The 16,279-nt window shown below is 33.9% G+C and overlaps 1 protein-coding gene and 1 pseudogene across 1 annotated transcript; one reads left to right on the top strand and one right to left on the bottom strand.

Annotated features, from left to right (window-relative positions):
- Nucleotides 1-1,165: 1,165 nt before the first annotated feature.
- On the top strand, nucleotides 1,166-10,727 carry LOC18040052 (annotated as a pseudogene).
- A 3,004-nt stretch (nucleotides 10,728-13,731) lies between these two features.
- LOC112097218 (uncharacterized mitochondrial protein AtMg00810-like) lies at nucleotides 13,732-14,193 on the bottom strand. Its single transcript, XM_024181839.1, has one exon. It carries the CDS (start codon nucleotides 14,191-14,193, stop codon nucleotides 13,732-13,734), a length of 462 nt encoding a protein of 153 aa, XP_024037607.1.
- Between the last annotated feature and the right edge of the window lie 2,086 nt (nucleotides 14,194-16,279).

Genomic DNA, 16,279 nt, shown 5'->3' with positions numbered 1-16,279 from the left:
TCAGTCATTTGTCACGTGTAGCACGAGGCATTTAAGTTTAAAGACGAAACGACTCAGCCGCTGTCGTTTTGGAGTAACTTAAGTGGAGCACGTGAGCTAACTTGTGAAGAAGCGAATCAAGGTTGTTAAATGCCGTTACACACGTGTCCAGATTCTGTGCAATCTGGGTTTCAGCATCAGGAGTATAAAACTGGTTGTTGAGGGAGAAAGATGTGTGGTTCATTGAGAGCATAAGAGAGAGATTGAGAAGTGAGAGAAGTTCTTCTTGTTGCTTGTAATCTCTTGTTTAGAAGCTCTGTATTTGTCTTCTTGATTCATCAATAAATCTTTTCCTGTGGCTTTTCCCCTGGATGTAGATTGTGCATTTCATGCACAATTGAACCACGTAAAATCTTGTTTCTTGTGTGTTGTGAATTGCTTCTTGGTTAGGTTATACTCTGTGATATTAATCTTAAACCTAGGGCTAATTGGAATTGTGTTGGAGTCTTGATATCAAAGCTTGGTTTCTTCTACAACTTGTTTGATCTTGGCTAGAGTCTCCTGGGCAGTGGTTTATCATCTTGAGTCTTAAGGGGTGCTAAATCACTACAGGAGAATTATTAGAATCTTGATTACGACAGCCAACATCATAAATTTACTCTATTGACAAACTCTTGCTTCTTTATACCGTATAGTAAAATATGAGTGTAAGATAGATGCGAATCTAATGGTTTCAGGTTCAGTTTGTAGAGAGTGTAAAATTAACAAATACACAGATTTAAAAGTTATTGTGCATTTATAAAGTTTATTTGCATCGTGTGGTGGTTTTAGATTTGGCTTTGTCGGCATTGCATTGGTCGTATTTCATGTTCCATGGACCATGATAATATAAATAAAAGGAAGCTTCCTTGAGCTTTGGTTAATGGTATGGAAGTGTTTTAGCTTAAAGATCTAAACTTGGGAGATTAACTAAGAACATGGAAACAGAGCATATGGTCTTTTTTTAAAAATAAATATTCTTTGTTTCTAAAAAGTTCTAGTCGTAAAATAGGTTTGGTTTAGTTTTTGAAAAAAACCAAACCGAACTCGAATCTCCAAAGTCTTACCCACACTCGTTTAATGTTTCATCTTTTCGGTGTGTAATTTCCAAGTCAGGTTTTAGGTTTAAGGTTTCTCTAAATTCACAATGAAGACATCAAAGGAAACCACCACTGCAGCTCCAAACATGGATTTGGTGATTTACAATTCGATGACGTAACAGAAAGAACTTTTTACGCCAATTGTTCCTAGCAAAGTTGGCATGTACGTCTGTGGCGTCACCGCATATGTGTTAAGTTTGAGAATGAAGCTGAACCTGGATCAGCTCATGTGGGAGTGCTAGCTGGAGTTTACTTGATAACAAAGGGAGATGCTCACACAAGCAAGGTGATGCAATCCACACGTGCAGAGGAAGAATATTCCAGCTGGCAGAACAGTTACACAGAAATTCCTCAGCCATTATGTGATGTAGCAAATTAGTTATAGATTAGTGGTTGTGATTAAAACAGAGCTTACACACTTTACTTGCATCTGTTAATTTGTAAATCTAAGTTACTGAGTTGGATCTTTAAGCAAACCAACTATATATATATCAGTAACTTTGTATATTGTCAATCTCAATAAAATAGTTACAATTCATTGCTCAAAATGATCTAAAAATCTCACATGGTATCAGAGCTTTGAGAAGCAACAATGGCGAGTAATGAAAATCAAACAAACAGCAATGGAGCTTCAAGCTTAATTATAAACACAAATCAAACTTTAAATGGTATCACCTCTGTTATCAGCTCACTTGTCTTCAACACGCCTATCAAGCTCACTAATAACAACTACCTGCTATGGCGTTCTCAAGTGATAGCAACAATCAATGCAAACGATCTGGAAGATTTGATTGATAGCTCAAAGAGTTCACTTAATCGAGTTATGATCAATATTGACAGTGATCAAACAGTGATAACAACTCCAAATCCACAGTTCTAAATCTGGAGGAGAAATGATCAGCAGCTGATGAGCTGGTTGCTTTCAACCTTGAGTGAAGAAGTTCTTAGTGCTGTAGTTAGAGCCAGATCTTCTCTAGATGTGTGGTAAATTCTTGCAACTCAGTTTGGAGCCAGATCCAGAGCTAGAGTTCTGCATCTGAGGACTCAAATTCAGACTACCAGGAAAGGGTCAACTATCATTCATGAGTACTACATGAAGATGAAAACCACTCTTGATGCATTGAGAGCTGCTTGAAATAATATGAGTGATGAAGATTTTGTGCTATGCTTGCTTGCTGGCCTTGGATCTGAATATGATTCAATTGTTACCACAATCAATGCACAACTTGGAAGCACATCTCTTTCTTATGTGTATGGAATGATTCCAGTCAATTCAAGTCAATTCTATTGTCTTCAACTACTACTCCTAGTCTACTTACAGTAAATAAAATACCTGGTCCTGAGTCTATGTTGTCTGTCAGTTGTAATGACAATTGTGCAAGAAACAAAGTGCTTGATCTATGGCATAAGAGATTAGGCTATCCCAATGTCAATGCTCTTGTGAAAACCTTGTCTGTTTGTAATATCTCTTTTGGAAATAAAACATCTGGTTTATCTTTCTGTAAAGCCTGTCAGTGTGGAAAACAACATAGTCTGTCATTTAAGCACAATGAAACAAAAACATCACAAGCTCTTGAGATCATTCACAGTGATCTTTGGGGCCCTGCACCAACTGAATCCAATCAAGGTTTTAGGCACTATATAGCTTTCATTGATGACAGAACCAGTTACACATGAATTTATGGATTAACACACAAGTCACAAGCACTCACAACTTTCATATCTTTCAAAAACCAAGTTGAGAAAAACCTTGAACTGAAAATTAAAACCTTACAGTGTGACATGGGAGGGGAATATAAAATCTTTGAGCCTTACTTAAAACATGAAGGCATTTCTTTAAAATACTTCTGCCCATACACCCATCATCAAAATAGAAAGGCTGAAAGGAAATATAGGCACCTTGTAGAAACTGGATTGACTCTTCTTACTCAATCTGGATTACCTTTGAAATTTTGGTGGGAAGCCTTCTCTAATGCCACATATTTCATAAACAGAACCAGCACACCCATTTTGAATGACAAGACTCCATTTGAATCCCTTTATTCAAAGAAACTAGATTACTCTCTCATCAAGATATTTGGCTATGAGTGTTATCCTTTCATAAGACCTTACAACAGACATAAATTCAACTTTCATACTTCTACATGTGTAAATCTAGGATTCGGTCAATATCACAAAGGCTACATGTGTCTAAACTCAAATGGAAAAATATACATAGCAGCACATGTCAACTTCATTGAAAGTTCTTTTCCTCTCAAAATAGATCCAAAGTTCATAGATTCAAACCAGAATAGATTATCTGAGTCTTTAAACTCATTTAGCAAATTCATCACAGTGACTTTTCCTTCTGAAAGTCATGGTCATGAGGCACCAACAACAAAGGTCAAACTCATCTAAAAATGAAATTCAAGATTTTACTTTCCCTAATGATCAAGATCCTGACAACCATCAAAACCAAATTCATCCAGAGCTAAATAATATATCAAATATACACTCAGAAATCCAGGATACCTCAAGTTATTCTGTTGCACCCGAAAACACTGAAGATCAAAAGCAAAGTCCTGAAATAACTCAAACCACTCCTAACATCAATCCCTCACATCTTATGATAACCAGAGCCAAAGCTGGAATTTTTAAACCTAAAGTTTACAACACTAAAAAAGCCTTGTCTCTAGAAATACCATCAAGTGTTGCTGAAGCTTTAAGTGATAGCAACTGGAAGCTAGCCATGCAGGATGAGTTTAATGCTTTGATTAAGAATCAGACCTGGTGATTGGTCCCACCAGAACAACATATGAAGCTTGTGGGAAATAAATGGATTTTTAGAGTGAAGCAAAACCCAGATGGAACAGTAAACAGATACAAAGCCAGGTTAGTAGCAAAAGGCTTCTTGCAAACTGAAAGAGTGGATTATCAGGAGACTTTCAGCCCTGTAGTAAAAGCAGCTACTATAAGAATTGTTCTAAGCATGGCTGTAATAAACAACTGGAAGTTGAGACAGGTTGACATTAATAATGCATTTCTGAATAGAGAGTTAACTGAAACAGTTTATATGCCTCAGCCTGAAGGGTTTGTGGATGCAAATCACCCGAGATATATTTGTAAGTTGAAGAAAGCTCTCTATGGTTCGAAACAGACACCAAGAGCCTGGTTTGATAAATTAAGGCCAGTGCTTGAATCATGGCATTTCTGTCGAGCAAAATCAGACACTTCATTATTTTTCAAACAAAATAGAAATGAACTGATTATCTTGTTAGTTTATGTGGATGATATCATAGTCACTGGGAGTAACAATGTTGAAATAGAGCAGCTTATTTGTAATCTGGGGAATGCTTTTGCTCTCAAAGATTTGGGTCAGCTAAACTTCTTCCTTGGTATTGAAGTTACAAGGAATGAAGATACTCTGGTGTTATCACAATCCAAATACTTAAAGGAGCTGCTTATTAAATTTGATTTGAAGAACTGTAATGGTTTAGATACTCCATTAGCAACCACTGAAAAGTTGAGCAAACATGTGGGAGAAAAATATATTAATTTAACTCAATACAAAAGAGCCATTGGAGGGCTGCAGTATGCTGTATTGACTAGGCCTGAAATTGCTTATGCAGTTAACAAGTTAAGTCAGTTTATGTCCAATCCTCTGCAGCCACACTGGACAGCTTGTAAACGAGTACTCAGGTATCTAAAGGAAACAATTGACTATGGTTTGACATTCAAGAAATCTGATTCTTTTGATCTTATAGCCTACTCTGATGCTGACTGGGGAAGTGACCCTGATGATAGAAGATCCACTAGTGGATATTGTGTATACTTGGGTGACAACTTGATCAGCTGGAGTTCAAAGAAGCAAAGTGTAGTATCGAAATCTTCAGCTGAATCTGAATACAGAGCCATGGCTCTAGCAAGTGCAGAGGTGACATGGATATGTTCATTACTGAAAGAGCTGGGTATAAAACTTAATTGCACTCCCTTGCTACTAAGTGACAGTATTTTGCAGCTGCAATTGCTACAAACCCAGTCCTTCATTCCAAGACTAAACACATAGAGATAGATATTCACTTTATCGGGGATAAAGTTGAAAAGAAGGAAATCGAGTTTGCTTTTGTGTCTAGCAGTGATCAAACAGCAGATGTGTTAACTAAACCACTCACTTACTCCAAGTTCAGCTACTTCAGAAACAAACTTAAAGTTTCTCCTAGAGACTTAAGTTTGAGGAGGGATGTTAAGTTTGAGAATGAAGCTGAACCTAGATCAGCTCATGTGGGAGTGCCAGCTGGAGTTTACTTGATAACTAAGGGAGATGCTCACACAAGCAAGGTGATGCAATCCACACGTGCAGAGGAAGAATATTCTAGCTGGCAAAACAGTTACACAGAGATTCCAAAGCCATTATGTGATGTAGCAAATTAGTTATAGATTAGTGGCTGTGATTAAAACCAAGCTTACACACTTTAAGCAAACCAGCTATATATATCAGTAACTTTGTACATTGTCAATCTCAATAAAATAGTTACAATTCATTGCTTGAAATGATCTAAAAATCTCACACTCAGCCATCTCGGCCATGCTCGTGCTGCCATCTCCTTCGACATTCTTTACCGGTAATTCTTGTCAGATTAATGAGCTCTTCACGCCAATTGTTCTTTTTTTTTTCAGCTAAACTGGTTTTTTATCAAAAGACGAGTTTTTTAACATAGATGTTAGCTTTTGTTGATTCAATGTGTCTAGTGAGTAATTAAACAAAATCTAAATCTACTCCGAATGGAATTTCTGGCACTTTAGCCCAAAAAAGATGATCTGAACTTGATATTATTTGATAAAATTAGAAATCAATCCAAACCATAAATAATTATTATGACGCAATACACCTAGGAGAGCAATATGATTTATGTTGTGCAAAATTGTGGACGGTGTGTGAGTGGACAGCATAAGTGGTACAGTTTTGGTATTTTTTTTTTTTACATGAAAATGTATGCACACGTGATAGGAGTTATACAATGTTATGAGGTCGGTTCTTTGTAGACAACTTTTATACTTTAATTTTGTCAACCTAAAATGTACTTAAATTTGGCTGGAAGAGTAGCAATTTTGGATCATCTTATAGAGGAAAGATATGGAACTTGAAGCTTTGAATGCAACTTAATACTGATTTAGTTACTTTACGGATTAACCCTCTTTTCGGTTTTTTTTTGGGTCATTCATTTGTTTCTCTCAGTGGATCAAATAATCGAGTTTTTAAATGGGCATGATATGTGCAGAAAGTGCGGTTGTTTTGTTTTGTATTTCTTTTGTTTTTGTGTTTTTGTTTTCTATGTATTTGAAATAATTTTAAAAGGGTTTACAATTGATATATGAAACTACAATTTGGTTGATGTGATTTCGAGTTTGCAGATACTTAAAACATCTAAAGTATGAAGTAACTTATGTTCGAAATTTCACTGATATAGACGACAAGGTGAGAATCTTCATTCTAAATAATATACTGGGATGACTGTATATCATGGTTTTAAACTGAAATTTTCATGGGTCAATTGTAGAGTGGTTCTTTAAAATATGTATTTGACATAGATGTTGAATTGAAATTTATTACATTGTTGTGGGAAGGAGGAAACAATATTACATGTGAAAAATCAGTAATGTAGTAAAACTTTACAAATCAATGGAGATAACATTGATTTGATGCATTGTGATTTTCATGAATGGTCCATGAAGCACTTCTTAAACACAACTAGTTGGATCATATAAAGCATGGATTATGTACCTTTTTCGAATTTTAACAATTCATGGACATCTATTTTTGTGTTACGTATCAGTCTTCTCCTAATGGACGCTTTTACATATTGGTTGGGTAAATAAAATGTTTCTGTGAGACTACTATGTTTTTTTTTTGGGGGGGCGGGAGCTTTTTTTCTTCTTTTCTTTATTATTTTGTAGAGTTGCTAATAAGTAGACCTATGCAGATAATTCATCAAGCAAATGAGCTCGGGGAAGATTCCTTAAGTTTGAGTAAACGATATTGTGAAGAATATCTGAATGACATGGGTGATCTACAATGCCGCCTTCCCACCAAACAGCCATGTGTGTCTGGACACATGAAACATATCACGGATATGATAACCCTGGTTTGTTCTTGTTGAAAAAATAGCATAACATGCTATTTTGACGGCACATTTTGAGTGGGTTCCACTTAACGAAAGTGGAAAATATTGTGAGGTTCGGATTCTACTCCGTTGATACTTCAATAGTATAATCTTATTTTCTCAAAATAGCGCTTGAGTGAATGAGAAATTGTCTCTCAAAGTTCACCCTTGAAGTTGGAAATTTGAAAGGAAATGAGTCTTATCCCACATAGGAAAAAGAAGCCTAGGAATTAGTATTTATATATAAACACTTAACCAGCATGAATAAGAATTATAAGGATAGAGGCTCTTTCCACACGCGCGTGCGCAGGGGGGGTGCGAATCCAAGACCGATTTGGTTGAACTCATGTGCGTCCTGCGTACACGAATGTCAGCCCAAAATCATCCATGCAAGCTAGGCACGTTACAATTCAATACAAATCAGCTGTTACATCCTCACATGATTATAAAAAGGCATCTCCTCTTTTGTTTTTTGCACACTTGGAAAAACCAGCACAAACCACACTTGTTTTCCCTTCATCCTTCTTCGTCTTTCTCTGATCGAGTTCGCTGTTGTGGTTTGCCGGAATTTCCAGCCTGTTCTTGACTGGAAAATCATACCCGTTGTATTCTGCGAAACAGATACCAGCAGACCTTAAGCACTCCAACGAGGTGGTAAATCTGTTTTAAAGAGACTGTCTTGTGCAGGCCTCGGGTTCCATTTTATTTTTTCGTTTCGGTTTCATCTCTCTTCTGGTTTTGCTTTCTGTTATTTCATTTGAAATTTCCAGTAGCTGGTTTTCGTTGGTTAGCTACTGTTTAATTTGTTATCTCACTGTTTGTTATTGTCCAACAGTTCTTGTACTTATGCTCTATTTGTCTCTCATAATTCTTTTAATAGTGGCTTGGCAATCTACAATCTAAAATATATATGGTATTGTTAGAATACATTATACATCACATAATAATTAGAATACATCAGAGTCATTATTTATAATAGCACAGAGGTAAAGTTTCCCTCTTCATGAATGACTTGATATATGTAAAACCAACTTTGCAATATAACAATGATATCCATTGATACGTTTTGTTAGGTATCATAATAATTTAGGCAAGGTCTTGTTTTGAATTATTTTATGCAAATAAAAATTTAAGACTAGTGATGAATTGTTCTTAGTCTTGAACGAGAGAATCAGCAGTAGCCTATTTCTATCAACAGTACCTTAGAAAGATTTAAGAAATCTCTCGGTCATACTGATTTGCAGCATAATGTGTAAATATAGAAATTGAATAGAAATCGATCTACAATATGGATGGTGATTATAGGAATATAATAGATCTACCTTTAAGCACTCTTTGTATCATGTAGATTATCAACAATGGCTGTGCATATGTGGTTGAGGGAGATGTTTTTTTTTATGTTGAAAAGTCTCCCAACTATGGCCAATTATCGAGACAGAGGTTGGAAAACAATAGAGCTGGTGAGCGTGTAGCTGTTGACCCTCGAAAGCGTAATCCTGCTGACTTTGCCCTTTGGAAGGTTTGAATATTATATTCCTATTGAAGCTGCTAAATATTGACATTTTGGTTATTTTTTTAAATATGCTTTTAAAGGTAAGTGTTGGTGGGTGAAGCCCAAATCGATTTGTTTTAGCCCTTACCTCCAGGAATCAAACTCGGGTGGGAAGCCGAATAAAGTTGCTTGAAAACAATTTGGACATGACATTTTGTCTTGGTCATTTATAATCTGATTTTTTTTCCCCTTAACTTTGCAGGCAGCAAAGCCTGGAGAGAAAAGTTGGGACAGCCCATGGGGTCAAGGAAGACCAGGGTGGCACATAGAATGCAGTGCCATGAGTGCGCGTTATTTGACTTTCAAGTTTGATATCCATGGTGGTGGAATTGATTTGATTTTTCCGCATCATGAGAATGAGATTGCCCAGAATCGTGCTGCTTGCCAAGAGAGCTGTGTAAGGTACTGGGTGCACAATGGCCATGTGACTATCAACAATGAGAAAATGTCAAAATCATCGGGCAATTTTCTCACAATTCGCCAGGTGAGCCAAGCGCCTGCTTTGGTCTGCTCTTTCAAAGTGAGCTGCAGTTTCATGGTACTAGTGTTTGACGCATCTTACTTTTGTAGATTACTGAGCGATATCATCCCCTAACCTTGAGACACTTCTTAATAAGTGCACACTATCGTTCTCTCCTCCATTACTCAGTCATGCAACTGGAAAGTGCATCAGATTCTATTTTTTACATATATCAGGTTTGAAGCTTATTTAGGTACTGAACACTTTTCATTAGATTGTTTGCCAAGTTCTGCTGGCATCTTAATCTATATGCACCCACTTCTATTCTTGTTTAATTTCTAGCAGATTTTGTTTATTCTACATTGCAATCGGTTAACTGATATGGTACGAGAAACTTAGTTTAGATAGAATCTCATACTTTGTTTTCATCAATTACCACCTGAATGCATGAATAACTCGTGTTTATTAAGTTTATCTGTTCTTTGAAATTACTACTCTACAGAAGTCAGGAGGAAACAAATACTGAAAGATGCATGTACATTTTTGTACCTATATTAATACATTTGAGTTTGCTCTACTAGTTTAGACATTGCTAGATTGTGAAGTTGCTTTGTTTGACGTATTCCAAGAAGATGATGGCGAAAAGGATCGCATCAGCGCTCCTGCTCAACTTTGCTTCAAGAATCTGCAAGATGAATTCTATGCAAGAATGTCAGATGACTTGAACACATCACACCTTCTAACTGGTGCCTTCCAAGATGCCTTGAAATTCATAAACAGTCATTTGAACATGCTCAAGGTACTCATTTGGGTACGTGGGTGGGAAATGCGACCCCCCCCCCCCGTTCTTTGTCAGTGTTTGTATGTGTGGAATAACACTTTCTTTTTTAATATTAAAAAAAAAAAACCCTTTTTTTGGTTTATAATTGCAGAAGAAGCAACCCAAGAATCAGCAATTAGTCATGATTCGGTCTCTTCGTAAAATAGAGAACAAGGTTAAAGAAGTACTAAAAGTTCTGGGATTGCTGCCACGCAGCGGTTTCTCCCAGGTCAAGAGGCCTTTCTGATCCTTTTGCTTGTTTTTGTTGATATTCTCCATTTATTTGACATTTAAGAGCTGAACAAAAATGTTTTTGGACAGGTTTTGCAGCAGTTAAAAGACAAGGCATTAAAGAGAGCAGGACTGGTGGAAGCCGATGTGCTGTTTATGATTGAGAAAAAGAACAACAGCCAGGAAAAACAAAGATTTCTCAATGAGTGATTAGCTCAGGGCTGATTTAAGCACAAGGGGGATTGCACTTATGGATGTGGGCAATGAAACATTTTGGAGACCATGCGTTCCAGTTTGTAATCCTACGGCCCTTTGAATTTGCGTATTATTCTTGATATCTAATTAAATACACACAAAAGGTATCACCACCTCAACGAAATTGATTTGATTGCATTACATTATTTGAATTGCATACATAAAATATTAAAAAAATTAACATCGATCATAATTCATAAATTATATATGTAATGCTGGGATTTTTAAACTCTAATACGCGAATTTTTTGGATACCCGTGCTCGTTAATTACACGTTAAATTTTTTTAGTATCAAACCAGTTAATATATGCATTATGATACTGTTATTCGACGAATTCTGAGGTAATTCTTGCTACTCACTCCTCCAAATTTTATTGTATGAATTTCCTTATTATTTTAAATATCTATTTAAGTGCAAGCGAAACATATCACCAACTCAACCAAAGAAATTTAAATGCACTACATTATTTGAATTATATGTATGGCTTTTTGAGCTAAAAATTACTTAGAACACTTAAATTTCAATAAAAATTTTATTCTTGATTCTTAAAATAACCACAACTAAATTTACTGTTAAGGACAAGTTTATCTAACAATTAGTTTGTTTCTCTGAACATATATAAGTTAAACTCTAATTACTTTGATTGTAATTTCATCACCCCAAATCTCGAATTCGTGTATTGTAGTTAATTTCTTCAGCAGGTGATTTTACATAACTCTCAGTGTCTCTAAACCCTCTTCAGCAGGTGAGTTTATTACGTAACTCTCAGTGTCTCTAAACCCCATCACCGCAACTTCATCGTTATCGCTTTTTTTTTAAAAAAAAACAAATCTGTGGTCTACATTAAAAAAAAAAAAAAAATTTACTCTTATAATCTCTTTGATGGTGCATCTATCTTTAAAATTTAGTAGCATTTAAAACCTTCAATTTATTGAAAATTCTTTTCTTATCATTTGGCGGTGTACATTGACGTTTGTCAAAACTTATGAGGTAGGCAAAAATTAACCCATCCTTTAATAATAAACTGTTGAACTTTTAAAACATTTGATAACTTATAATTAATTCATTTGCCTCAATAATGTTTTCAATCTTTTTATTCTTTAAAAATAGTGAGGCTTTCAGGACACATTTGGATTACTTTTAGATGGTTAAAAAATAATTTTGAAATTAAAAGTTAATTTTGGTGTTTGGTAAAATTTTTTAAAAATTACTTTTAACAAAATCACCTTATTTTACAGAGATTTTGAAAAGTAAAGAAGGAATAATTTTTCTAAAATTTGATTTTGAGAATCACTTTTGTACCTAATACCCCATATATATTCTCATATATATTATAAAAAGCCAAAATTAACCTTTATTAATATAAGGAAATAAAAATAAATTAAATTTAAGGGAAAATTTATCCCCTGGCCCCAAATTTTCCCTTTGGTATATTTGGACACTTCTCAAACCACCCAAAAAAATTTGTTTACACCACCTTTGTTTTTAAGTTTATATCAATCAATCAATTTGACACTAAAAAATAACCATTTTATCCCTAAATGAATTTAAAAAAAAAAACTATTTTATTCTACAAAATTTTAAAAATAAAAAACTATAATTATAAGAATGTCCCTGAGTTTAATAAAAGAAATGAATCTTAAATCCAAAATGTTAATTTTTTATAATTATAATTTCATTTAAAAATTATCCTATTAATATTTTATAATCATAATTTCATTTAATTTGTATGGTGAAGTTTCTTAATATTAATTATTGGGAAGTTTACAATAATTATAGGGAGCTATCCTCTTCATGTTAATTCTTGTAAACTTCCTTATACTTTTTTTAACTACAAAAATTAAATAAAATTATAATTACAAAAAATTATAATTACAAAATGTTATTTTTTATAATTATAATTTCATTTAAAAATTATCATCTTAGATTTTGAGTTTTTTTATTTTATTGAATTTAGGGGTATTCTTATAATTATAGTTTTTTTATTTTCAAAATTTTGTATAATAAAATAGTCTTTTAATTCGTTTAGGGGGTAAAATGGTTATTTTTAGTGCCAAAGTGGTTGATTGATACAAGTTTAAAAATAAAAGTGGTGCAAAATATATGTTAAAATTTTATGGTGATTAGATATACATATGACAAAAGAAATGTGGTGCATAGATAATTTTTCTAAATTTAACAAGATTATTATTATTACTAATTATATTGATATAACAAAACAACAAAATAAAATCAATAATATAAAAGTTATTTTAGTTATCAATTATTATATATATAGGGTATGTTGGAGAATTTAAAGAATAAAACACAAATTTTATTAGAGAAAGCTCAAAAACATTACAAGAACAATTCATACCCTCTTCATAAGTCACTCTTAGAAGCTATTTTGCTTCTTATGCTTTGTTCTTCTTGCACTTGATGCATGCAACACAAATGGCATAGGTATTGATAGTGAATGAAACACAAACACAATCATAACAATACACATCACCTAACATGTTCCACCAAGCTTTCATCATAGCACCACTTTACCTAACATGCTTTAAAGGAATCATTTAATGGCATCCAAAGTATAAAGCTAATATCCACTTAATTAGATGCGTCATGAACATAGCATAGTAGGACCATGATGATGGAGCATAATGATGAAGGGCTATGTACACCTCAACACCTTATTCCACTTAAATGAATTATTTGTGTAAAACAAGTTTATTGTTTTCAACACTCCCCCTTAAACTTGTTTTATGACACCAAGTATATTTATGAATTTGATAAAACCTTCTACCTTGAGTGGTTTGGTGAAGATATCAGTTGTTTGATCTTTTGTCATCACGTAGTCAACTTGTATATTCTTTCTCGTGATGCACTCTCTTATATAATGATAGCAAGTGTCAATATGTTTGCTTCAATCATGGAAAATTAGATTCTTGGATAGAGCAATTACTGATTTGTTATCCACACAAATCTTGGTCAGCTCTACTTGTGGCAAACCCAATTCGTTCAGCAAATTTCTAAGTCAAATTGCATGGCAAACACTTGATGTAGCAGCTACGTACTCAGCTTTACAAGTGGAAAGTGTGATATTTGGTTGCTTCTTTGACATCCATGTGAAAGCAGTATCTCGTAAAAAGAACATAAATCCGGTGGTGCTTTTTCAATCATCTACATCTCCACCCCAATCACTATCACTATATCCAACAAGCTTGTAGTAATTAGAAAATGCGTATAACAAGTCGAAATCAATTGTACCTTTGATATAGCGAAGGATTCTTTTTGCAGCCTTAAAATGAGTGATCTTTGGATTCTCCATGTATTGACTCACAAGTCCAACAACATAAAGGATGTCAAGTCTCGTACATGTCAAATAACACAGACTTCTAACAAGGCTTTTGAAAAAAGTTGGATCTACTTCTTCTCCTTCGTCATACTTGGATGGCTTGACTTTGCACTCCATTGGTGTGCTTATTAGATTGCAATCATTCATCTTGAACTTCTTGAGTATCTCCTTTGCATAACTTTCTTGAGAAATGAAAATGCCATCTTCTTGTTTCTTGACTTCAATGCCCAAATAGTATGCCATCAACTTGATGTCTGTCATATCAGATTCTTTCGCCATTACTTCCTTGAACTCTCGAAATAAGCTTAGATTACTTGCAGTAAAGATAAGATCATCCATGTACAAGCAAACGATTGAAATGTCTCTATATTTGACTTTAACATATAAAACGTGCTCATAGGAACATTTGGTGTAGCTATTTTCTTGGAAGTACTTAGTCAATTCTGTTGTTCTATGCTCTTGAAGCTTGCTTCAACCCATAAAGTGCCTTATTCAATTTCAAAACTTTGTCTTCATGCCCTCTCACTTCATAGCTCAACGGTTGTTCAATGTAGACTCCTTCTTCAAGAACACCAAGCGGTGAGCGCCGACATTGGCGTTATGAATGTTTGAAAGGTAACTTTTAATATATATTATTATTCATAATTTGATATTATAGTACTATTAGTATTTGGTTGTAATTTAAACTATAATAATAGTTGTTATAGTTTTAAATTTTAAGTCTAATTTGTAATTGTTTTAGTTAGACAAGTTGAAGTTGATAGAATGTTATTATTGTCTAGTAATATTATTAACTTGATTTGGTGATGAATGCCATAAAATAAATAAATATATATATATATAAAATCAAGTGTGTGTGTGTATTGAAAAATTTGGTAAACATATATATTTATTTGTAATTATAAATTTATAATGATGTAATAGAAATTAGAAATATTGTAACACCCCTTTAGCTCAATTAAAGATATGAATTAGATTTATTTATTTGTGTTTGTGTTTGATGTGTAACCTTATGAATTTGGTTTATTTGCTCAATTTTTTATATGAATTGAGTTTGTTCATTTGCAATGCGGCTTAAAAAAAATATTTATTGTACATTTTTTCAATCGGCACTTGAACTTGGAGTTCAAAAATTTGAATTTAGAACTTGTCAAAGTGTTTGCATGGAGCTATGGAGCAACCAAGGTGGAGGAACCAAGAAAGCCTATTTAGTTTGAACTTTGAACTTTGTGATTTGTGTTTCTAAATAATTTAATTATGTTTAAATTTTGTGACTTTATGAGTTTGTGTTTCAAACTTTCAAAGACATTATTTGGAAATTGTGCTTTGGAGTTTGGACTTTGTAAGTTTGTATTAATTTTAAATTTTATTAAGTTTAGACTTTGTTGGTTGAGCAAATAATAGTCCTAAAATCCTACCCTCCAAGCCAATAGGCAAATAATCCAATTCTAGCATTTTTACTTTATTCATTTGATTTAATAGCATTTTCTTTTCTTTTTTTTTTTCATTTGAAAATTAGTAAAAATGACTACAATTAAGAAAAATGTCTTAAAACTATCATAAAACCTACAAAAATAGAAAAAAAAAGCTCAAAATTGCATTAACCGAATTTAACCCGAATTGACCTGATTGACTCGACCCGACTGGACCCGATTTCAACCGACTTGAACTGAACCGAACTCAATTTTTGTAGTTAATAATTGAATCGATGAATCTTGTAGTGTTGTTGTGACTCAATTTTCGTAGTTGATATTTGTATATAACAATGATATAATAATTAGAACAAAAAAAACTATCAGATAATTGTTTCAGCTGATTGCTCACGAACTTTGTCCAACTATTATGGCCACCTACTGACATGAATTGACCCGAACTCAATCTGACCCGTTCTAAATCCAACCCGATTCGGGTCGGATTGGGTCGAGTCCATAATTCGAGTTAAGTTCGGATTGATTCTTGGCTAACCCGAATAACCCGAAACAAGATCGGGTTGACCCAAACTTGGTTTTGCCCACCCCTAAATTAAACTATTCAACTACTGAAAAAGAAATGCTAGTAGTAGTATTTGCATTAGAGAAATTTCGATCTTATCTCATTGGTTGTAAAATAATTGTATTCATAGATCATGCTGCTCTTAAATATCTTCTCACAAAGAAAAATGCAAAAGCTAGACTAATTCGTTGGGTGTTACTTTTGCAGGAATTTGACTTAGAATTAAAGAAAGGAACAAAAAATGTCGTGGCAGACCATCTCTCTCGTCTCAATTTTGACACAATTATGGAACCATTACCATTGAATGCATCATTTCCAGATGAACAGTTAATAAGTGTGGAAGTATTACTGTGGTATGCTGATATAGTTAATT

Source organism: Citrus clementina, unplaced genomic scaffold, assembly GCF_000493195.1.
Source record: "Citrus clementina cultivar Clemenules unplaced genomic scaffold, Citrus_clementina_v1.0 scaffold_6, whole genome shotgun sequence".
Lineage (NCBI taxonomy): Eukaryota > Viridiplantae > Streptophyta > Magnoliopsida > Sapindales > Rutaceae > Citrus > Citrus x clementina.
The sequence above is the reverse complement of the archived record's forward strand: the minus strand, read 5'-3'. Positions and strand labels throughout refer to the sequence as shown.